This window comes from Lampetra planeri, chromosome 78 (genome assembly GCF_965212315.1).
Source record: "Lampetra planeri chromosome 78, kcLamPlan1.2.h2, whole genome shotgun sequence".
Classification (NCBI taxonomy): domain Eukaryota; kingdom Metazoa; phylum Chordata; class Hyperoartia; order Petromyzontiformes; family Petromyzontidae; genus Lampetra; species Lampetra planeri.
In genome coordinates, this window is record NC_136183.1 from 2,476,503 (window position 1) to 2,502,071 (window position 25,569).

Below are 25,569 nucleotides of genomic sequence, written 5' to 3' on the forward strand. Positions count from 1 at the left end.
CCCGCCCACAGGACCGGAGTGCGTGACACCCTCGACGCCGTCGGCTGCTACTCCTCCGGATGCTCTACTGGATGCGGAGCGGCTGTTGGCCAGCCATTCTCCGCCGACGCCGTTATCTCCTATGGAGGGACGGGTGTGTCGGCAGGGCAGAGGAACTGAGGCAAGGGTCACGGAAAACCCCATCTGAAAGCCCCTGGAACCTGCTAGTGGGTTCGAGAAGGGTGGCGTGGCCAGGGCGGAGCCAGGCCACGCTGGGTGCATAAAAGCAGCTGAGAGTGGGAGCTCAGGGCTGTCGGTTTTGGAAGGGGAGACGTCTCATCGTCGCTGTCATCTTCGCCGCTTCATCAATGCCGTCTTCGCTAGATATTGCGCGGCCAGATCGTTGTTGGCTGTCTCGGTCAGCACCATCGGTGTTACATGGTCAGGGTTGTGTTTATGCTAGGTTAGACGACTAGGGAGTGTGATGGTGAACCTGTGAAGGTGTTAATCAAGGTGCCCTCTTATAAACTGTCTCCCACTACGATGACACGACAACTGGTGGGGTGAAGTGTCATCGGAGGATGGGAACGGCGAAACATTCATCCCTCCACCAGCCCCGGGACCCCAGTTACAAAGCCCATTGGCGGAGAAAGAGCAGCTGCGGATTGGCGGGAGAGCGGCGGCGAATTGGCGAGAGAGGAGCCCGATCCTCCGCGGTCACGCGCCAAGCACGTGGCATGGCCGAGGACTACCGTGCTGAGGGGAGCGTGGGGGAGCGCGGGAGGCACGCCACAGCCAGTGGCGCGGAAAGGAGTCACGAGGGGACCCTGGTGGTGGTCCCCGTCGGTGCAGGAGAGTGGAGGAGCCTTTGGCCGGAGACCGCACATGTGGTGGGCGCCATTTTGCCCGTGGAGGGCTTGGCATGGCTGGTGGGCGCTATTTTGCTTAGAGCGCGGGATAGCGCTGGAGGGGCAGCGGAGTCAATGGCGCTGCAAGGGGCAATTTTTGGCCTACCATGCGACGCCCACATGATATTTCTCCAGCGGAAGCGAGGGGAGGCCAAGACACCCTTCCCTTTCCAGGAGGCTCTGCTGGTGCTGGGGTGCCAGATGGGTGAGACGGAGCTCGACTTCTTGGCGGTGGAAAGGATAGCGCTGGAGGGGCAGCGGAGTCAATGGCGCTGCGCAAGGGGCAATTTTTGGCCTACCATGCGACGCCCACATGAGATTTCTCCAGCGGAAGTGAGGGGAAGCCAAGACACCCTTCCCTTTCCAGGAGGCTCTGCTGGTGCTGGGGTGCCAGGCTGCTGGCGCGGGAATTGGGGATCGCCCTGCCCTTCGCCGAAGGCTTGGGGGATCACGTCCTTGAAGGTGGCCCAGGAAATTCAGGGCCATGAGGCCTGTCAGCATTGGTCCAAAGTGGAGGCTTGGCCGTGGTGGGAGGAGGATATTGTGGCTGTGGTGTGTGGCCTGGGGACGCATGGGAGAAGGCCCCAACGGGTGGGTTGGCAATCGGGGCAGCCCCCTCCGCCCTGGGGATATTGTCTTTTCTGAGACCAAGGTGCTCTGCAAACCTTCTGGCTACCATCAAAGGTTTGTGCATGTGTAACGGGTTCCGGAGACACTTGTAGAGGTAACTTGTTTATTACAACCCAACACTCTCCAACAGTCCAAATACTCTGTTACCGCCTAGGTACACAGCCTAGGTACACAGCCTAGATACTCTACTCTGGCTATGCTCTGGAACTCGCCCTCACAAGGTCGTAGAGAGCTCCCCTTTTTATGCCTAGTCCAACGAGGGGTGGGGCCGTGTGCGCCACCAGACATCCCACAGAGCACACACAGCCCCCCCCCCCCATTGGCGGCGCCAAGAGGCTTAAGCGCCTGGGAACCCAACGCCTGGCGCCCAGAGCCTTAAGCGTCTGGACCCGCCTGGGAACCCAGCGCCTGGTGCCAAGAGGCTTAAGCGCCTGGCCCTCCCAGGGTCCCAGAGCCCCCAGCAGCCCCTCCCTTCTTATGTCACTACATTACCCCCCTATACGTAGCCTCCAGCCGACCCGGCTGTCAAAAAAAAATACAATTGTACAATAAATTATTTGTTAACCATCAGAATGAGTGTGTGACAAATCAAGAAAAAAAATGAGAAGAAAGCACCTCTCCCCCTCCTGTGGTCACCGATGCAGAACAACACTGTATAAACATATATGCAGGATGAACGCACGCCCCAATCGCCCACTATACATGATGGCAAGGTGAGTGGCGTCGCGTTGGGACGAGAGTTCGTGGGCGGGGGTCATGAAAATCGTTTTGAGTTTTGAGCGAGTCCGAGTGGCAGGTCCATCGGCCGCGACGGAGGCGGGAGGGGACCGACAACCCGCTGTTGCGCTTGTGTCCTGGGTCGCTGATCTCGCGGGCAAGCTTGTTCCCGCTGGGTCGGCCGTGGCGGGTTTCATTCCCAAGGCACCTGAGGGCGGGACAGCGGGACCTGCCCGAGAGTTAGAAGCAGCATCATCGCGGCGCGGCTCGTCAGACATGTCGCGCTCTCGGCCCCGGAGAAGTGAAGTAGGTGTGTAGGGTTGAATGTAAGGTTTTAGACGTGACGGGTGCACGAACCAACGTCGCTTGCCATGCTGGATCCTGACACACTGCGGGCGGAGAACGCGAATAATAACAACCGGGCCTCTCCAAGGCTTAAGCAGTTTTGAGGAAGTAGCCAATGGTACCTGCGGGCAGTGGAGCCAGGCGCGGTCCCCTTCTACCCAAACGTGGCGGGACGTGCGGAGATTCCGCAACCGCTTGTTGGCAAGCTGACGGGCTTCTGAGTTATTTTGAGCAGCCTCCCGGGCATCCACGAGACGACGCACATTAGCACGGATGTGGTCGGCAATCTTCGCCTTAGGTGCGGGCTGTTTAATGTGCAATTGTACGTCGATAGGGGGGCAAACCTCCCTACCATATTCTTAGGTTTTTTCGGTAAAGTCACGTAGGTAAAACATCAAAATTAATTAAAATAAAATAAAAATTACGACGTTTCGGAGGCAACACAAGTCTCCGTCATCAGGTGGGACCGTCCCAGCCGGATTAGCTGCATCAAGTGAGGCAATGATTCAAGATGTAATCCCTTAAAAGCAAGTTGAGGGGGGGAGGAGAGGGGGGGGGGAGTTCATCAGAATGTGGTAGCCAATGAATGGGACGTATCGGGAGGGAGGGGGGCGGGGCTCAAAGACGGCACGGAGTGCCACGTACAACGCGTCGGGAGGGGGGCGGGGCCAAAAGGATGGACGACGGCTTGGACGCGGTTTCTGCTGCACACGCCAACGCATTGGACAGAGAGGGGGAGGGGAGGCCTGATACACATGATAGAAAAAGAACGAAAATGCCCATGTTTATACCAATGAAGAGAGTACTGTTAAACACTAGGGATGTTAACACTCGGTAAAGTAAAGTAAAATAGTGCCTGTCAGATAAGATGGTCCAAAAAAGTGTAATTAAGTCTTTTTTGCGTGGTTGATAACATCTTTCCAATGATTACTAAGTTTGTACCCATCATCACGGTTGAAATTATGTCTGTGTTTGTATATTTGTATGGCTTCGTGTACAAACTTTTGATGGTAGCCGGGAGGTTTGCAGAGAACCTTGGTCTCGGAAAAGACAATTTCATGAGAGCCCACCGAGTTGTAGCAATGATCGGCAACGGCCGAAGAATCAGTTCTGCCGTGTTAAAGATCTGACTTGTGCTCGCGGACACGATCAGAAACATGACGTTTCGTTTCTCCAATGTAGCAATCACCACAAATGCAACTCAATTTGTAGACTCCAGGATACTGTAAGTCAGGAACGACATCCTTCACAGATGGAATCAGATCACGGATTTTATGCACTGTACTAAATCGGACTTGGATCTTATGTTTGTTTAGAATTTTGGAGATCTTTTTGGTCACGCCAGCTATGTATGGTAACGTGATAGTTTTGGTCGGAGTTTCATGTGGCTGTTTCTGTGTGGTGGGAGAGACAGCTTGGCGGATAGTACGGTCAGAGTATCCGTTCATCCTGAGGGCCCGATGTACATGTCTTAATTCACCGGTCAGGTGGTGTTGGTCAGAAATGCCATGGGCTCTGTGGTATAGCGTTTTGATGAGAGAATTCTTTTGAGCTGGGTGGTGGTGGGAATCCGGTTTCAAGTAGGAATCTGTGTGGGTGGCTTCCCTGTAGACAGAATGTCCCAAGGATCCGTCAGGCCTCCTCTCAAACAGAATATCCAAGAATGGTAGTTTACCGTCTTTCTCCACTTCCATGGTGAATCTGATGGATGGGTGTCTAGAATTGATGTGGTCCAAGAAGTGGTTCAATGCTGGGAGGCCATGTGGCCAGATGACGAAAGTGTCATCCACATACCTCTTCCACAGGGAAGGACGCAAGGTGGATGTCTGGATGGCGTCTGATTCAAACTTTTCCATGAACATGTTGGCTATAACTGGTGACAAGGGGGAGCCCATAGGGCTACCCTCATTCTGTTTGGAGAAGGTGCCATTCCAGGTAAAATAGGTGTTGGTGAGGCAATGCCTAACCAGCGCAGGTGCATCAGAATTCAATCCATGTTGGACTAAGTCCTCAATAATTGTTAGGGTGTCCGGTACTGGGACTTTGGTAAACAACGATACTACATCAAAGCTGACGAGGATGTCATCAGGAGATAGTACCATGTCCTTAACCATAGAGACTAATTGGGTTGAGTTGAGTACTGCCGAAGAGGTCTTACCTGAGAAGGGGAGCAGAGTATCTGATAGAAAACGGGCTAGTTTGTACGTAGGAGAGTTTATCGTCGACACGATGGGTCGTAGCGGGGTGCCTTCCTTATGGATTTTGGGAAGACCATAGAGTCTGGGAGTCACAGACTGATTGGGATCTCCACATACCTGGTGTCGTGGCCACCTATAGAATTGCGCCCCATGCTGCCACGGGGTACTCGCCATTCTATCTTATGTATGGTAGGGAGTTCTAGATTTGAAGCTTTCGTGACTGCAAGGATTCATATTCTTAGGTTTTTTCGGTAAAGTCACGTAGGTAAAACATCAAAATTAATAAAAATAAAATAAAAATCACGACGTTTCGGAGGCAACACAAGTCTCCGTCATCAGGTGGGACCTTCACAGCCGGATTAGCTGCATCAAGTGAGGCAATGATTCAAGATGTAATCCCTTAAAAGCAAGTTGAGGGGGGGAGGAGAGGGGGGGGGAGTTCATCAGAATGTGGTAGCCAATGAATGGGACGTATCGGGAGGGAGGGGGGCGGGGCTCAAAGACGGCACGGAGTGCCACGTACAACGTGTCGGGAGGGGGGCGGGGCCAAAAGGATGGACGACGGCTTGGACGCGGTTTCTGCTGCACACGCCAACGCATTGGACAGAGAGGGGGAGGGGAGGCCTGATACACATGATAGAAAAAGAAAGAAAATGCCCATGTTTATACCAATGAAGAGAGTAATGTTAAACACTAGGGATGTTAACACTCGGTAAAGTAAAGTAAAATAGTGCCTGTCAGATAAGATGGTCCAAAAAAGTGTAATTAAGTCTTTTTTGCGTGGTTGATAACATCTTTCCAATGATTACTAAGTTTGTACCCATCATCACGGTTGAAATTATGTCTGTGTTTGTATATTTGTATGGCTTCGTGTACAAACCTTTGATGGTAGCCGGGAGGTTTGCAGAGAACCTTGGTCTCGGAAAAGACAATTTCATGAGAGCCCACCGAGTTGTAGCAATGATCGGCAACGGCCGAAGAATCAGTTCTGCCGTGTTTCAGATCTGACTTGTCCTCGCGGACACGATCAGAAACATGACGTTTCGTTTCTCCAATGTAGCAATCACCACAAATGCAACTCAATTTGTAGACTCCAGGATACTGTAAGTCAGGAACGACATCCTTCACAGATGGAATCAGATCACGGATTTTATGCACTGTACTGAATCGGACTTGGATCTTATGTTTGTTTAGAATTTTGGAGATCTTTTTGGTCACGCCAGCTATGTATGGTAACGTGATAGTTTTGGTCGGAGTTTCATGTGGCTGTTTCTGTGTGGTGGGAGAGACAGCTTGGCGGATAGTACGGTCAGAGTATCCGTTCATCCTGAGGGCCCGATATACATTTCTTAATTCACCGGTCAGGTGGTGTTGGTCAGAAATGCCATGGGCTCTGTGGTATAGCGTTTTGATGAGATAATTCTTTTGAGCTGGGTGGTGGTGGGAATCCGGTTTCAAGTAGGAATCTGTGTGGGTGGCTTTCCTGTAGACAGAATGTCCCAAGGATCCGTCAGGCCTCCTCTCAAACAGAATATCCAAGAATGGTAGTTTACCGTCTTTCTCCACTTCCATGGTGAATCTGATGGATGGGTGTCTAGAATTGATGTGGTCCAAGAAGTGGTTCAATGCTGGGAGGCCATGTGGCCAGATGACGAAAGTGTCATCCACATACCTCTTCCACAGGGAAGGACGCAAGGTGGATGTCTGGATGGCGTCTGATTCAAACTTTTCCATGAACATGTTGGCTATAACTGGTGACAAGGGGGAGCCCATAGGGGTACCCTCATTCTGTTTGGAGAAGGTGCCATTCCAGGTAAAATAGGTGTTGGTGAGGCAATGCCTAACCAGCGCAGGTGCATCAGAATTCAATCCATGTTGGACTAAGTCCTCAATAGTTGTTAGGGTGTCCGGTACTGGGACTTTGGTAAACAAAGATACTACATCAAAGCTGACGAGGATGTCATCAGGAGATAGTACCATGTCCTTAACCATAGAGACTAATTGGGTTGAGTTGAGTACTGCCGAAGAGGTCTTGCCTGTGAAGGGGAGCAGAGTATCTGATAGAAAACGGGCTAGTTTGTACGGAGGAGAGTTTATCGTCGACACGATGGGTCGTAGCGGGGTGTCTTCCTTATGGATTTTGGGAAGACCATAGAGTCTGGGAGGTCTTGCCTCTCCTCCCCCCCTCAACTTGCTTTTAAGGGATTACATCTTGAATCATTGCCTCACTTGATGCAGCTAATCCGGCTGTGACGGTCCCACCTGATGACGGAGACTTGTGTTGCCTCCGAAACGTCGTGATTTTTATTTTATTTTATTTGTATTAATTGTGATGTTTTACCTACGTGACTTTACCGAAAAAACCTAAGAATATGAATCCTTGCAGTCACGAAAGCTTCAAATCTAGAACTCCCTACCATACATAAGATAGAATGGCGAGTACCCCGTGGCAGCATGGGGCGCAATTCTATAGGTGGCCACGACACCAGGTATGTGGAGATCCCAATCAGTCTGTGACTCCCAGACTCTATGGTCTTCCCAAAATCCATAAGGAAGGCACCCCGCTACGACCCATCGTGTCGACGATAAACTCTCCTACGTACAAACTAGCCCGTTTTCTATCAGATACTCTGTTCCCCTTCTCAGGCAAGACCTCTTCGGCAGTACTCAACTCAACCCAATTAGTCTCTATGGTTAAGGACATGGTACTATCTCCTGATGACATCCTCATCAGCTTTGATGTAGTAGCTTTGTTTACCAAAGTCCCAGTACCGGACACCCTAACAATTATTGAGGACTTAGTCCAACATGGATTGAATTCTGATGCACCTGCGCTGGTTAGGCATTGCCTCACCAACACCTATTTTACCTGGAATGGCACCTTCTCCAAACAGAATGAGGGTACCCCTATGGGCTCTCCCTTGTCACCAGTTATAGCCAACATGTTCATGGAAAAGTTTGAATCAGACGCCATCCAGACATCCACCTTGCGTCCTTCCCTGTGGAAGAGGTATGTGGATGACACTTTCGTCATCTGGCCACATGGCCTCCCAGCATTGAACCACTTCTTGGACCACATCAATTCTAGACACCCATCCATCAGATTCACCATGGAAGTGGAGAAAGACGGTAAACTACCATTCTTGGATATTCTGTTTGAGAGGAGGCCTGACGGATCCTTGGGACATTCTGTCTACAGGAAAGCCACCCACACAGATTCCTACTTGAAACCGGATTCCCACCACCACCCAGCTCAAAAGAATTCTCTCATCAAAACGCTATACCACAGAGCCCATGGCATTTCTGACCAACACCACCTGACCGGTGAATTAAGACATGTACATCGGGCCCTCAGGATGAACGGATACTCTGACCGTACTATCCGCCAAGCTGTCTCTCCCACCACACAGAAACAGCCACATGAAACTCCGACCAAAACTTTCACGTTACCATACATAGCTGGCGTGACCAAAAAGATCTCCAAAATTCTAAACAAACATAAGATCCAAGTCCGATTCAGTACAGTGCATAAAATCCGTGATCTGATTCCATCTGTGAAGGATGTCGTTCCTGACTTACAGTATCCTGGAGTCTACAAATTGAGTTGCATTTGTGGTGATTGCTACATTGGAGAACGAAACGTCATGTTTCTGATCGTGTCCGCGAGCACAAGTCAGATCTGAAACACGGCAGAACTGATTCTTCGGCCGTTGCCGATCATTGCTACAACTCGGTGGGCTCTCATGAAATTGTCTTTTCCGAGACCAAGGTTCTCTGCAAACCTCCCGGCTACCATCAAAGGTTTGTACACGAAGCCATACAAATATACAAACACAGACATAATTTCAACCGTGATGATGGGTACAAACTTAGTAATCATTGGAAAGATGTTATCAACCACGCAAAAAAGACTTAATTACACTTTTTTGGACCATCTTATCTGACAGGCACTATTTTACTTTACTTTACCGAGTGTTAACATCCCTAGTGTTTAACATTACTCTCTTCATTGGTATAAACATGGGCATTTTCTTTCTTTTTCTATCATGTGTATCAGGCCTCCCCTCCCCCTCTCTGTCCAATGCGTTGGCGTGTGCAGCAGAAACCGCGTCCAAGCCGTCGTCCATCCTTTTGGCCCCGCCCCCCTCCCGACGCGTTGTACGTGGCACTCCGTGCCGTCTTTGAGCCCCGCCCCCCTCCCTCCCGATGCGTCCCATTCATTGGCGACCACATTCTGATGAACTCCCCCCCCCCCCTCTCCTCCCCCCCTCAACTTGCTTTTAAGGGATTACATCTTGAATCATTGCCTCACTTGATGCAGCTAATCCGGCTGTGACGGTCCCACCTGATGACGGAGACTTGTGTTGCCTCCGAAACGTCGTGATTTTTATTTTATTTTATTTGTATTAATTGTGATGTTTTACCTACGTGACTTTACCGAAAAAACCTAAGAATATGAATCCTAGCAGTCACGAAAGCTTCAAATCTAGAACTCCCTACCATACATAAGATAGAATGGCGAGTACCCCGTGGCAGCATGGGGCGCAATTCTATAGGTGGCCACGACACCAGGTATGTGGAGATCCCAATCAGTCTGTGACTCCCAGACTCTATGGTCTTCCCAAAATCCATAAGGAAGACACCCCGCTACGACCCATCGTGTCGACGATAAACTCTCCTACGTACAAACTAGCCCGTTTTCTATCAGATACTCTGCTCCCCTTCTCAAGTAAGACCTCTTCGGCAGTACTCAACTCAACCCAATTAGTCTCTATGGTTAAGGACATGGTACTATCTCCTGATGACATCCTCGTCAGCTTTGATGTAGTATCTTTGTTTACCAAAGTCCCAGTACCGGACACCCTAACAATTATTGAGGACTTAGTCCAACATGGATTGAATTCTGATGCACCTGCGCTGGTTAGGCATTGCCTCACCAACACCTATTTTACCTGGAATGGCACCTTCTCCAAACAGAATGAGGGTACCCCTATGGGCTCCCCCTTGTCACCAGTTATAGCCAACATGTTCATGGAAAAGTTTGAATCAGACGCCATCCAGACATCCACCTTGCGTCCTTCCCTGTGGAAGAGGTATGTGGATGACACTTTCGTCATCTGGCCACATGGCATCCCAGCATTGAACCACTTCTTGGACCACATCAATTCTAGACACCCATCCATCAGATTCACCATGGAAGTGGAGAAAGACGGTAAACTACCATTCTTGGATATTCTGTTTGAGAGGAGGCCTGACGGATCCTTGGGACATTCTGTCTACAGGAAAGCCACCCACACAGATTCCTACTTGAAACCGGATTCCCACCACCACCCAGCTCAAAAGAATTATCTCATCAAAACGCTATACCACAGAGCCCATGGCATTTCTGACCAACACCACCTGACCGGTGAATTAAGAAATGTACATCGGGCCCTCAGGATGAACGGATACTCTGACCGTACTATCCGCCAAGCTGTCTCCCACCACACAGAAACAGCCACATGAAACTCCGACCAAAACTTTCACGTTACCATACATAGCTGGCGTGACCAAAAAGATCTCCAAAATTCTAAACAAACATAAGATCCAAGTCCGATTCAGTACAGTGCATAAAATCCGTGATCTGATTCCATCTGTGAAGGATGTCGTTCCTGACTTACAGTATCCTGGAGTCTACAAATTGAGTTGCATTTGTGGTGATTGCTACATTGGAGAAACGAAACGTCATGTTTCTGATCGTGTCCGCGAGGACAAGTCAGATCTGAAACACGGCAGAACTGATTCTTCGGCCGTTGCCGATCATTGCTACAACTCGGTGGGCTCTCATGAAATTGTCTTTTCCGAGACCAAGGTTCTCTGCAAACCTCCCGGCTACCATCAAAGGTTTGTACACGAAGCCATACAAATATACAAACACAGACATAATTTCAACCGTGATGATGGGTACAAACTTAGTAATCATTGGAAAGATGTTATCAACCACGCAAAAAAGACTTAATTACACTTTTTTGGACCATCTTATCTGACAGGCACTATTTTACTTTACTTTACCGAGTGTTAACATCCCTAGTGTTTAACATTACTCTCTTCATTGGTATAAACATGGGCATTTTCTTTCTTTTTCTATCATGTGTATCAGGCCTCCCCTCCCCCTCTCTGTCCAATGCGTTGGCGTGTGCAGCAGAAACCGCGTCCAAGCCGTCGTCCATCCTTTTGGCCCCGCCCCCCTCCCGACGCGTTGTACGTGGCACTCCGTGCCGTCTTTGAGCCCCGCCCCCCTCCCTCCCGATACGTCCCATTCATTGGCTACCACATTCTGATGAACTCCCCCCCCCTCTCCTCCCCCCCTCAACTTGCTTTTAAGGGATTACATCTTGAATCATTGCCTCACTTGATGCAGCTAATCCGGCTGTGACGGTCCCACCTGATGACGGAGACTTGTGTTGCCTCCGAAACGTCGTGATTTTTATTTTATTTTTATTAATTTTGATGTTTTTCCTACGTGACTTTACCGAAAAAACCTAAGAATATGAATCCTTGCAGTCACGAAAGCTTCAAATCTAGAACTCCCTACCATACATAAGATAGAATGGCGAGTACCCCGTGGCAGCATGGGGCGCAATTCTATAGGTGGCCACGACACCAGGTATGTGGAGATCCCAATCAGTCTGTGACTCCCAGACTCTATGGTCTTCCCAAAATCCATAAGGAAGGCACCCCGCTACGACCCATCGTGTCGACGATAAACTCTCCTACGTACAAACTAGCCCGTTTTCTATCAGATACTCTGCTCCCCTTCTCAGGTAAGACCTCTTCGGCAGTACTCAACTCAACCCAATTAGTCTCTATGGTTAAGGACATGGTACTATCTCCTGATGACATCCTCGTCAGCTTTGATGTAGTATCTTTGTTTACCAAAGTCCCAGTACCGGACACCCTAACAATTATTGAGGACTTAGTCCAACATGGATTGAATTCTGATGCACCTGCGCTGGTTAGGCATTGCCTCACCAACACCTATTTTACCTGGAATGGCACCTTCTCCAAACAGAATGAGGGTACCCCTATGGGCTCCCCCTTGTCACCAGTTATAGCCAACATGTTCATGGAAAAGTTTGAATCAGACGCCATCCAGACATCCACCTTGCGTCCTTCCCTGTGGAAGAGGTATGTGGATGACACTTTCGTCATCTGGCCACATGGCCTCCCAGCATTGAACCACTTCTTGGACCACATCAATTCTAGACACCCATCCATCAGATTCACCATGGAAGTGGAGAAAGACGGTAAACTACCATTCTTGGATATTCTGTTTGAGAGGAGGCCTGACGGATCCTTGGGACATTCTGTCTACAGGAAAGCCACCCACACAGATTCCTACTTGAAACCGGATTCTCACCACCACCCAGCTCAAAATAATTCTCTCATCAAAACGCTATACCACAGAGCCCATGGCATTTCTGACCAACACCACCTGACCAGTGAATTAAGAAATGTACATCGGGCCCTCAGGATGAACGGATACTCTGACCGTACTATCCGCCAAGCTGTCTCTCCCACCACACAGAAACAGCCACATGAAACTCCGACCAAAACTATCACGTTACCATACATAGCTGGCGTGACCAAAAAGATCTCCAAAATTCTAAACAAACATAAGATCCAAGTCCGATTCAGTACAGTACATAAAATCCGTGATCTGATTCCATCTGTGAAGGATGTCGTTCCTGACTTACAGTATCCTGGAGTCTACAAATTGAGTTGCATTTGTGGTGATTGCTACATTGGAGAAACGAAACGTCATGTTTCTGATCGTGTCCGCGAGGACAAGTCAGATCTGAAACACGGCAGAACTGATTCTTCGGCCGTTGCCGATCATTGCTACAACTCGGTGGGCTCTCATGAAATTGTCTTTTCCGAGACCAAGGTTCTCTGCAAACCTCCCGGCTACCATCAAAGGTTTGTACACGAAGCCATACAAATATACAAACACAGACATAATTTCAACCGTGATGATGGGTACAAACTTAGTAATCATTGGAAAGATGTTATCAACCACGCAAAAAAGACTTAATTACACTTTTTTGGACCATCTTATCTGACAGGCACTATTTTACTTTACTTTACCGAGTGTTAACATCCCTAGTGTTTAACATTACTCTCTTCATTGGTATAAACATGGGCATTTTCTTTCTTTTTCTATCATGTGTATCAGGCCTCCCCTCCCCCTCTCTGTCCAATGCGTTGGCGTGTGCAGCAGAAACCGCGTCCAAGCCGTCGTCCATCCTTTTGGCCCCGCCCCCCTCCCGACGCGTTGTACGTGGCACTCCGTGCCGTCTTTGAGCCCCGCCCCCCTCCCTCCCGATACGTCCCATTCATTGGCTACCACATTCTGATGAACTCCCCCCCCTCTCCTCCCCCCCTCAACTTGCTTTTAAGGGATTACATCTTGAATCATTGCCTCACTTGATGCAGCTAATCCGGCTGTGACGGTCCCACCTGATGACGGAGACTTGTGTTGCCTCCGAAACGTCGTGATTTTTATTTTATTTTATTTTTATTAATTTTGATGTTTTACCTACGTGACTTTACCGAAAAAACCTAAGAATATGAATCCTTGCAGTCACGAAAGCTTCAAATCTAGAACTCCCTACCATACATAAGATAGAATGGCGAGTACCCCGTGGCAGCATGGGGCGCAATTCTATAGGTGGCCACGACACCAGGTATGTGGAGATCCCAATCAGTCTGTGACTCCCAGACTCTATGGTCTTCCCAAAATCCATAAGGAAGGCACCCCGCTACGACCCATCGTGTCGACGATAAACTCTCCTACGTACAAACTAGCCCGTTTTCTATCAGATACTCTGCTCCCCTTCTCAGGTAAGACCTCTTCGGCAGTACTCAACTCAACCCAATTAGTCTCTATGGTTAAGGACATGGTACTATCTCCTGATGACATCCTCGTCAGCTTTGATGTAGTATCTTTGTTTACCAAAGTCCCAGTACCGGACACCCTAACAATTATTGAGGACTTAGTCCAACATGGATTGAATTCTGATGCACCTGCGCTGGTTAGGCATTGCCTCACCAACACCTATTTTACCTGGAATGGCACCTTCTCCAAACAGAATGAGGGTACCCCTATGGGCTCCCCCTTGTCACCAGTTATAGCCAACATGTTCATGGAAAAGTTTGAATCAGACGCCATCCAGACATCCACCTTGCGTCCTTCCCTGTGGAAGAGGTATGTGGATGACACTTTCGTCATCTGGCCACATGGCCTCCCAGCATTGAACCACTTCTTGGACCACATCAATTCTAGACACCCATCCATCAGATTCACCATGGAAGTGGAGAAAGACGGTAAACTACCATTCTTGGATATTCTGTTTGAGAGGAGGCCTGACGGATCCTTGGGACATTCTGTCTACAGGAAAGCCACCCACACAGATTCCTACTTGAAACCGGATTCCCACCACCACCCAGCTCAAAATAATTCTCTCATCAAAACGCTATACCACAGAGCCCATGGCATTTCTGACCAACACCACCTGACCGGTGAATTAAGAAATGTACATCGGGCCCTCAGGATGAACGGATACTCTGACCGTACTATCCGCCAAGCTGTCTCTCCCACCACACAGAAACAGCCACATGAAACTCCAACCAAAACTATCACGTTACCATACATAGCTGGCGTGACCAAAAAGATCTCCAAAATTCTAAACAAACATAAGATCCAAGTCCGATTCAGTACAGTACATAAAATCCGTGATCTGATTCCATCTGTGAAGGATGTCGTTCCTGACTTACAGTATCCTGGAGTCTACAAATTGAGTTGCATTTGTGGTGATTGCTACATTGGAGAAACGAAACGTCATGTTTCTGATCGTGTCCGCGAGGACAAGTCAGATCTGAAACACGGCAGAACTGATTCTTCGGCCGTTGCCGATCATTGCTACAACTCGGTGGGCTCTCATGAAATTGTCTATTCCGAGACCAAGGTTCTCTGCAAACCTCCCGGCTACCATCAAAGGTTTGTACACGAAGCCATACAAATATACAAACACAGACATAATTTCAACCGTGATGATGGGTACAAACTTAGTAATCATTGGAAAGATGTTATCAACCACGCAAAAAAGACTTAATTACACTTTTTTGGACTATCTTATCTGACAGGCACTATTTTACTTTACTTTACCGAGTGTTAACATCCCTAGTGTTTAACATTACTCTCTTCATTGGTATAAACATGGGCATTTTCGTTCTTTTTCTATCATGTGTATCAGGCCTCCCCTCCCCCTCTCTGTCCAATGCGTTGGCGTGTGCAGCAGAAACCGCGTCCAAGCCGTCGTCCATCCTTTTGGCCCCGCCCCCCTCCCGACGCGTTGTACGTGGCACTCCGTGCCGTCTTTGAGCCCCGCCCCCCTCCCTCCCGATACGTCCCATTCATTGGCTACCACATTCTGATGAACTCCCCACCCCCTCTCCTCCCCCCCTCAACTTGCTTTTAAGGGATTACATCTTGAATCATTGCCTCACTTGATGCAGCTAATCCGGCTGTGACGGTCCCACCTTATGATGGAGACTTGTGTTGCCTCCGAAACGTCGTGATTTTTATTTTATTTTATTTTTATTAATTTTGATGTTTTACCTACGTGACTTTACCGAAAAAACCTAAGAATATGAATCCTTGCAGTCACGAAAGCTTCAAATCTAGAACTCCCTACCATACATAAGATAGAATGGCGAGTACCCCGTGGCAGCATGGGGCGCAATTCTATAGGTGGCCACGACACCAGGTATGTGGAGATCCCAATCAGTCTGTGACTCCCAGACTCTATGGTCTTCCCAAAATCCATAAGGAAGACACCCCGCTACGACCCATCGTGTCGACGATAAACTCTCCTACGTACAAACTAGCCCGTTTTCTATCAGATACTCTGCTCCCCTTCTCAAGTAAGACCTCTTCGGCAGTACTCAACTCAACCCAATTAGTCTCTATGGTTAAGGACATGGTACTATCTCCTGATGACATCCTCGTCAGCTTTGATGTAGTATCTTTGTTTACCAAAGTCCCAGTACCGGACACCCTAACAATTATTGAGGACTTAGTCCAACATGGATTGAATTCTGATGCACCTGCGCTGGTTAGGCATTGCCTCACCAACACCTATTTTACCTGGAATGGCACCTTCTCCAAACAGAATGAGGGTACCCCTATGGGCTCCCCCTTGTCACCAGTTATAGCCAACATGTTCATGGAAAAGTTTGAATCAGACGCCATCCAGACATCCACCTTGCGTCCTTCCCTGTGGAAGAGGTATGTGGATGACACTTTCGTCATCTGGCCACATGGCCTCCCAGCATTGAACCACTTCTTGGACCACATCAATTCTAGACACCCATCCATCAGATTCACCATGGAAGTGGAGAAAGATGGTAAACTACCATTCTTGGATATTCTGTTTAAGAGGAGGCCTGACGGATCCTTGGGACATTCTGTCTACAGGAAAGCCACCCACACAGATTCCTACTTGAAACCGGATTCCCACCACCACCCAGCTCAAAAGAATTATCTCATCAAAACGCTATACCACAGAGCCAATGGCATTTCTGACCAACACCACCTGACCGGTGAATTAAGAAATGTACATCGGGCCCTCAGGATGAACGGATACTCTGACCGTACTATCCGCCAAGCTGTCTCTCCCACCACACAGAAACAGCCACATGAAACTCCGACCAAAACTATCACGTTACCATACATAGCTGGCGTGACCAAAAAGATCTCCAAAATTCTAAACAAACATAAGATCCAAGTCCGATTCAGTACAGTGCATAAAATCCGTGATCTGATTCCATCTGTGAAGGATGTCGTTTCTGACTTACAGTATCCTGGAGTCTACAAATTGAGTTGCATTTGTGGTGATTGCTACATTGGAGAAACGAAACGTCATGTTTCTGATCGTGTCCGCGAGGACAAGTCAGATCTGAAACACGGCAGAACTGATTCTTCGGCCGTTGCCGATCATTGCTACAACTCGGTGGGCTCTCATGAAATTGTCTTTTCCGAGACCAAGGTTCTCTGCAAACCTCCCGGCTACCATCAAAGGTTTGTACACGAAGCCATACAAATATACAAACACAGACATAATTTCAACCGTGATGATGGGTACAAACTTAGTAATCATTGGAAAGATGTTATCAACCACGCAAAAAAGACTTAATTACACTTTTTTGGACCATCTTATCTGACAGGCACTATTTTACTTTACTTTACCGAGTGTTAACATCCCTAGTGTTTAACATTACTCTCTTCATTGGTATAAACATGGGCATTTTCTTTCTTTTTCTATCATGTGTATCAGGCCTCCCCTCCCCCTCTCTGTCCAATGCGTTGGCGTGTGCAGCAGAAACCGCGTCCAAGCCGTCGTCCATCCTTTTGGCCCCGCCCCCCTCCCGACGCGTTGTACGTGGCACTCCGTGCCGTCTTTGAGCCCCGCCCCCCTCCCTCCCGATACGTCCCATTCATTGGCTACCACATTCTGATGAACTCCCCCCCCCTCTCCTCCCCCCCTCAACTTGCTTTTAAGGGATTACATCTTGAATCATTGCCTCACTTGATGCAGCTAATCCGGCTGTGACGGTCCCACCTGATGACGGAGACTTGTGTTGCCTCCGAAACGTCGTGATTTTTATTTTATTTTATTTTTATTAATTTTGATGTTTTACCTACGTGACTTTACCGAAAAAACCTAAGAATATGAATCCTTGCAGTCACGAAAGCTTCAAATCTAGAACTCCCTACCATACATAAGATAGAATGGCGAGTACCCCGTGGCAGCATGGGGCGCAATTCTATAGGTGGCCACGACACCAGGTATGTGGAGATCCCAATCAGTCTGTGACTCCCAGACTCTATGGTCTTCCCAAAATCCATAAGGAAGGCACCCCGCTACGACCCATCGTGTCGACGATAAACTCTCCTACGTACAAACTAGCCCGTTTTCTATCAGATACTCTGCTCCCCTTCTCAGGTAAGACCTCTTCGGCAGTACTCAACTCAACCCAATTAGTCTCTATGGTTAAGGACATGGTACTATCTCCTGATGACATCCTCGTCAGCTTTGATGTAGTATCTTTGTTTACCAAAGTCCCAGTACCGGACACCCTAACAATTATTGAGGACTTAGTCCAACATGGATTGAATTCTGATGCACCTGCGCTGGTTAGGCATTGCCTCACCAACACCTATTTTACCTGGAATGGCACCTTCTCCAAACAGAATGAGGGTACCCCTATGGGCTCCCCCTTGTCACCAGTTATAGCCAACATGTTCATGGAAAAGTTTGAATCAGACGCCATCCAGACATCCACCTTGCGTCCTTCCCTGTGGAAGAGGTATGTGGATGACACTTTCGTCATCTGGCCACATGGCCTCCCAGCATTGAACCACTTCTTGGACCACATCAATTCTAGACACCCATCCATCAGATTCACCATGGAAGTGGAGAAAGATGGTAAACTACCATTCTTGGATATTCTGTTTAAGAGGAGGCCTGACGGATCCTTGGGACATTCTGTCTACAGGAAAGCCACCCACACAGATTCCTACTTGAAACCGGATTCCCACCACCACCCAGCTCAAAAGAATTATCTCATCAAAACGCTATACCACAGAGCCCATGGCATTTCTGACCAACACCACCTGACCGGTGAATTAAGAAATGTACATCGGGCCCTCAGGATGAACGGATACTCTGACCGTACTATCCGCCAAGCTGTCTCTCCCACCACACAGAAACAGCCACATGAAACTCCGACCAAAACTATCACGTTACCATACATAGCTGGCGTGACCAAAAAGATCTCCAAAATTCTAAACAAACATAAGATCCAAGTCCGATTCAGTACAGTGCATAAAATCCGTGATCTGATTCCATCTGTGAAGGATGTCGTTTCTGACTTACAGTATCCTGGAGTCTACAAATTGAGTTGCATTTGTGGTGATTGCTACATTGGAGAAACGAAACGTCATGTTTCTGATCGTGTCCGCGAGGACAAGTCAGATCTGAAACACGGCAGAACTGATTCTTCGGCCGTTGCCGATCATTGCTACAACTCGGTGGGCTCTCATGAAATTGTCTTTTCCGAGACCAAGGTTCTCTGCAAACCTCCCGGCTACCATCAAAGGTTTGTACACGAAGCCATACAAATATACAAACACAGACATAATTTCAACCGTGATGATGGGTACAAGCTTAGTAATCATTGGAAAGATGTTATCAACCACGCAAAAAAGACTTAATTACACTTTTTTGGACCATCTTATCTGACAGGCACTATTTTACTTTACTTTACCGAGTGTTAACATCCCTAGTGTTTAACATTACTCTCTTCATTGGTATAAACATGGGCATTTTCTTTCTTTTTCTATCATGTGTATCAGGCCTCCCCTCCCCCTCTCTGTCCAATGCGTTGGCGTGTGCAGCAGAAACCGCGTCCAAGCCGTCGTCCATCCTTTTGGCCCCGCCCCCCTCCCGACGCGTTGTACGTGGCACTCCGTGCCGTCTTTGAGCCCCGCCCCCCTCCCTCCCGATACGTCCCATTCATTGGCTACCACATTCTGATGAACTCCCCCCCCCTCTCCTCCCCCCCTCAACTTGCTTTTAAGGGATTACATCTTGAATCATTGCCTCACTTGATGCAGCTAATCCGGCTGTGACGGTCCCACCTGATGACGGAGACTTGTGTTGCCTCCGAAACGTCGTGATTTTTATTTTATTTTTATTAATTTTGATGTTTTACCTACGTGACTTTACCGAAAAAACCTAAGAATATGAATCCTTGCAGTCACGAAAGCTTCAAATCTAGAACTCCCTACCATACATAAGATAGAATGGCGAGTACCCCGTGGCAGCATGGGGCGCAATTCTATAGGTGGCCACGACACCAGGTATGTGGAGATCCCAATCAGTCTGTGACTCCCAGACTCTATGGTCTTCCCAAAATCCATAAGGAAGGCACCCCGCTACGACCCATCGTGTCGACGATAAACTCTCCTACGTACAAACTAGCCCGTTTTCTATCAGATACTCTGCTCCCCTTCTCAGGTAAGACCTCTTCGGCAGTACTCAACTCAACCCAATTAGTCTCTATGGTTAAGGACATGGTACTATCTCCTGATGACATCCTCGTCAGCTTTGATGTAGTATCTTTGTTTACCAAAGTCCCAGTACCGGACACCCTAACAATTATTGAGGACTTAGTCCAACATGGATTGAATTCTGATGCACCTGCGCTGGTTAGGCATTGCCTCACCAACACCTATTTTACCTGGAATGGCACCTTCTCCAAACAGAATGAGGGTACCCCTATGGGCTCCCCCTTGTCACCAGTTATAGCCAACATGTTCATGGAAAAGTTTGAATCAGACGCCATCCAGACATCCACCTTGCGTCCTTCCCTGTGGAAGAGGTATGTGGATGACACTTTCGTCATCTGGCCACATGGCCTCCCAGCATTGAACCACTTCTTGGACCACATCAATTCTAGACACCCATCCATCAGATTCACCATGGAAGTGGAGAAAGACGGTAAACTACCATTCTTGGATATTCTGTTTGAGAGGAGGCCTGACGGATCCTTGGGACATTCTGTCTACAGGAAAGCCACCCACACAGATTCCTACTTGAAACCGGATTCCCACCACCACCCAGCTCAAAATAATTCTCTCATCAAAACGCTATACCACAGAGCCCATGGCATTTCTGACCAACACCACCTGACCGGTGAATTAAGAAATGTACATCGGGCCCTCAGGATGAACGGATACTCTGACCGTACTATCCGCCAAGCTGTCTCTCCCACCACACAGAAACAGCCACATGAAACTCCGACCAAAACTATCACGTTACCATACATAGCTGGCGTGACCAAAAAGATCTCCAAAATTCTAAACAAACATAAGATCCAAGTCCGATTCAGTACAGTACATAAAATCCGTGATCTGATTCCATCTGTGAAGGATGTCGTTCCTGACTTACAGTATCCTGGAGTCTACAAATTGAGTTGCATTTGTGGTGATTGCTACATTGGAGAAACGAAACGTCATGTTTCTGATCGTGTCCGCGAGGACAAGTCAGATCTGAAACACGGCAGAACTGATTCTTCGGCCGTTGCCGATCATTGCTACAACTCGGTGGGCTCTCATGAAATTGTCTTTTCCGAGACCAAGGTTCTCTGCAAACCTCCCGGCTACCATCAAAGGTTTGTACACGAAGCCATACAAATATACAAACACAGACATAATTTCAACCGTGATGATGGGTACAAACTTAGTAATCATTGGAAAGATGTTATCAACCACGCAAAAAAGACTTAATTACACTTTTTTGGACCATCTTATCTGACAGGCACTATTTTACTTTACTTTACCGAGTGTTAACATCCCTAGTGTTTAACATTACTCTCTTCATTGGTATAAACATGGGCATTTTCGTTCTTTTTCTATCATGTGTATCAGGCCTCCCCTCCCCCTCTCTGTCCAATGCGTTGGCGTGTGCAGCAGAAACCGCGTCCAAGCCGTCGTCCATCCTTTTGGCCCCGCCCCCCTCCCGACGCGTTGTACGTGGCACTCCGTGCCGTCTTTGAGCCCCGCCCCCCTCCCTCCCGATACGTCCCATTCATTGGCTACCACATTCTGATTAACTCCCCACCCCCTCTCCTCCCCCCCTCAACTTGCTTTTAAGGGATTACATCTTGAATCATTGCCTCACTTGATGCAGCTAATCCGGCTGTGACGGTCCCACCTTATGATGGAGACTTGTGTTGCCTCCGAAACGTCGTGATTTTTATTTTATTTTTATTAATTTTGATGTTTTACCTACGTGACTTTACCGAAAAAACCTAAGAATATGAATCCTTGCAGTCACGAAAGCTTCAAATCTAGAACTCCCTACCATACATAAGATAGAATGGCGAGTACCCCGTGGCAGCATGGGGCGCAATTCTATAGGCGGCCACGACACCAGGTATGTGGAGATCCCAATCAGTCTGTGACTCAGACACCTGGTGGCTTAGCATGGAGGTAAGTGTCCTATGTAATCGCTCGACCATACCGTCAGTCTGCGGGTGATATGGCAAGGTGCGAATTTTGTGTGTCCCTAGCAGGTTTCACACATCCCGCAACAGGGTGGAAGATAAATTTTTCCCTTGGTCGGTCAGCAGGCGTTCGGGAGCACCCTTATCCAGGACGTAGCCCTGGAAAAAGGCTTCCGTAATGGCTGCTGCAGACTGGTTGGGGAGTGGCCAGGCCATGGCCCATCGGGTAAAATATTCGACCCCAACCAAAAGGTACTTACTACCCCGAGGAGTAGCGGGAAACGGACCTAAAATATCGAATGCGACGATCTCATTGACCCGGGAAACCTTAATGGATTGGAGCGGCGGGCAGGACGGCCTAGCAGGTGGTTTCCGCCGTGCACATTCTGTGCAACCTTGCACAAGGTCAGCCACATCGTTTGCCATGCCCGGCCAAAAAAATTCCAATTGGATTTTAGCTAGTGTTTTCTGAACACCCAAGTGCAAGAGGCGACTGTGGGTTTCCCACACAAGTCGCCCCCGCAGGGAGGTGGGCACCACCAACGTGTGGGATTGGGACCCCCCATCCCAATGCATGAGGACGCCTTCCCGGATGACATATGATACAAGGCCCCCCTGCCCCCTGTGACCCTCGGCATCCCTAGCGCGGCGTCTCAATTTGAGGAGGGAGACGTCTTCCATCTGAAGACGTCCCCAGTCGTCCAACCCGAGGCCCAGCAATGCGTCCTGCGGAACTTGCTTGGAGGGAGCCCCGTGGTCCCCGACCCCATCCCCGGCCGCGACCGCAAGGGATGGGGGCGGTACCCCATCAAGCTGCCTACAACGCCCCGCACCCAAAAAACAAGCACAGCGCCCATTGTTCGGCAGTCGCGACAACCCGTCGGCGTTCCCGTGTTGAATCCCCTTGCGGTAAATGACAGTGAACGCAAAGTCCTGGAGGATCTCGAGCCAACGCGAGAGCTGTCCAGATGGTTGGTCCACTCGCAAGGCGTATTGTAGCGCCGCGTGGTCGGAGCGTATTGTGAAATGCCTGCCATACACGTATGGCCTGTACTGCTTTATTAAAAAAACGATAGCAAGCAATTCGCGGCGCGTCACGCAGTAACGTTGCTCCGCGGGTGACAGCACCCTGCTGCCATAGGCGACGACGCGCTCCACTCCATTGACAATTTGCGACAGCACCCCTCCAATTCTGGTGTTGCTGGCGTCTGTATCCAGAATGAACGGAGTTGTAAAATCTGTATAAGACAGGGTAGGAGCATCGACCAGTGCTTTTCGGACGGCATTGAATGATGCCTGTTCTAACTCTCCCCAACGGAATTTTACCCCTTTGGCCGTTAATGCGTGGAGGGGCTTCGCGATGGATGCGAATCCCGCAATAAATCGTCGATAATATGAGGCGAAGCCGATAAAACTCCGCACCTCCCCAACAGAGGTAGGAGTTGGCCATGAGCGCACGCAATTTGTCTTTTCGGGGTCCGTGGCAATTCCCGAGCGGCTGACAATATGGCTTAAGTAACGAACCGAATCCCTCATGAGGTGGCACTTTTGCGGTTTGAATTTGAGGTTAGCCGCTCGCATTTTAAGGAAAACTGCCTTCAATCGCGTGAGGTGTTCATCAAAAGTTTTGCTGAACACGATTACATCGTCGAGGTAGATTAGGCAAGAATCCCACTGGAGCCCAGCGAGGACCAGCTCCATCAGGCACTGGAACATCGCCGGGGCCGAGTGAAGACCCATGGGAAGTCTGTTGAATTGGAACAGTCCCTGCGGCGTGTGAAAGGCCGTCTTTGGTTTGGATGCGTCATCAAGGGGTAGCTGCAAAAACCCCGAGAGGAAATCCAAGGTGGAGAAGTAGTGCGCACCTGCTAAGGCATCGAGCGACTCGTCCATCCTGGGAAGCGGGTAGGCGTCGGCCACAGAAATCTTATTAAGTTTCCTGAAGTCAACACAAAAGCGGAGGCTCCCATCATGCTTCTTAACAAGAACGATCGGCGCCCCCCATGGGCTATTTGATGGCGCAATGACATCGGCCGCCAACATATCGTTGACGGCCACCCGTAGATGTTCCTTTTCAGCCGGGCTCAACCGGAATGGGTTTTGACGAATTGGAGCGGCATCACCCGTGTCGATGTGATGGCTTAGCAATTTAGTGCAGCCAATGTCGAATTTGCTTTGACTGAAAACGTCGGCGAAATCGCTCAGCAGCGTTCGTAATTTAGCATGCTGTAATGGTGACAAATCGGCAGAAGTGGAGCAAAGCGCGTCGAGCCATCCTGTGTCAGGACCTGGCTTGGCAACGGAAGAGGACTCGCCCCCTACGCGACCCACGATCACATCTTCTGGCGGGGCTGGCGTCGTGTGAGCAAGCACCATTCCCTAACAGATAACGGCCGTTTCCAATCCCGCGTTAAGGACCTGGATAAAGGGGTCGTGGTCGCTTCGCACGAGCGTTTGTGCACACACGAGGTCCGACACCCGCTCAGCTGAACGCGAAGGCCCGATCACAGCACCCCCCATGAACGCATTGTAGTCAAGGGGTTTACGAAACCGGAGGGGAACTAACATCTGAGAGCCGGGAGGAATGTGAATTGTGCAGGCCGCCAACGCCTGCACCGTCGTAGATGCGGAGTGCAACCGAGTGGGTGTGGGTAGGAAGGCCATGCGTCGGCTGGAGGGGAGCTCAATACACCCTTTGTTAATGAGAATTTTAATGGGCATCTTCCCCAAGAAATCTGTTCCGAGGAGGCACGGAACGGCGAGGGTTGATGAGACCAAAATGGGCCCAACTAATTAGACGTCAGCAATGCGGATCTGAGCATTGATCCGTCCGGTGATGCCCAACGAACCCCCATTTGCGGCATAGCATGGCACGTCAACTGGCTGCAAGGGACGGCATGTATCGGGCAGAATATTATAAATTATGTCAGAAATGATGGTCGCCGACGCACCCGTATCGATCAACATACGAACATCAACGCCCTCGATGGAACCCACTACGGCAGAGGACCCTGCCGCCGCGGCAACGACCCGATGGGCCAACTCGGACCATTGACCTGGTCCGAGCGCCCGGTTGTTCAATGATGGGCCCGAATTCCCCTCCTCCGAAGCATGACCCCCCTGTGTGGTGTGAGGGTGCATGCTTGTTGTAAGTGGGGGCCGAGAGTGCGAGGTGTCGTGACTCACCTGGGTATGCCGAGGATACGGTGGTGGCCGAGGCGCCGGAGGTCCTGAAGTCCGGCGTCGGGGGACCCGGCAGCCGGACGCCACATGGCCCAGAAGGCCACAGTTGTGGCAGACGATGGACGCCCCGTCTTGGCGCGAGGTTGGCCGGTCCCGCTGGTGGTGATCTCGCTGGGATCGCCAGTTGGACGATCCGCAACTTTCTGTTGCCTCGAAGGCCTGATGAGGCCCCGAATGCACGTCATAGGCTTGTGCATCAGGTGGGCCTGTGCAGGCGGCGATGGTCGTGTCCTCATCGCAATGTAGGTGTGCTTGGATGCACCTGGCAGCACGTAGCGACGTGAAGTCGTCGTCGTCGTCGGCTGTCGGCATGGCAACTCGAAGCTGGTGGGCCAAGCTCATGAGCTTCTGCAGCACGAGTGACTCCACAGCGTCTTCATCCATGCGAGGGTAGGCAACCCGCGCCATGGCCAGCAGCGCGCTGCGGTACCCCATCG

At 49.5% G+C, this 25,569-nt stretch overlaps 1 protein-coding gene across 2 annotated transcripts; it reads right to left on the reverse strand.

Moving 5' to 3' along the window:
* Window positions 1-1,273: 1,273 nt before the first annotated feature.
* On the reverse strand, window positions 1,274-25,569 carry LOC144738189 (uncharacterized). 2 transcript variants are annotated; one of them, XM_078621200.1, is made up of 2 exons: window positions 25,076-25,569; window positions 1,274-2,442 (listed from the first exon to the last, which is right to left on the reverse strand). In XM_078621200.1, the coding sequence occupies exons 1-2, from the start codon at window positions 25,565-25,567 to the stop codon at window positions 2,428-2,430; spliced, it is 507 nt and encodes a 168-aa protein (XP_078477326.1). In that variant the 5' UTR covers window positions 25,568-25,569; the 3' UTR covers window positions 1,274-2,427. The 2 variants fall into 2 exon arrangements, with proteins under 2 accessions (XP_078477326.1, XP_078477325.1); XM_078621199.1 differs by having other exon boundaries at window positions 1,274-2,463.

What these genes read in the sequence shown, in the direction of transcription:
- LOC144738189 (XM_078621199.1), bottom strand. Translation starts at nt 25,567, where the DNA reads ATGGGGTACCGCAGCGCGCTGCTGGCCATGGCGCGGGTTGCCTACCCT. An exon ending in CGTATCCTCGGCATACCCAG is followed by an intron (nt 2,464 to 25,075) that starts GTGAGTCACGAC and finishes ACTCTCGGGCAG; the next exon opens with GTCCCGCTGTCCCGCCCTCA.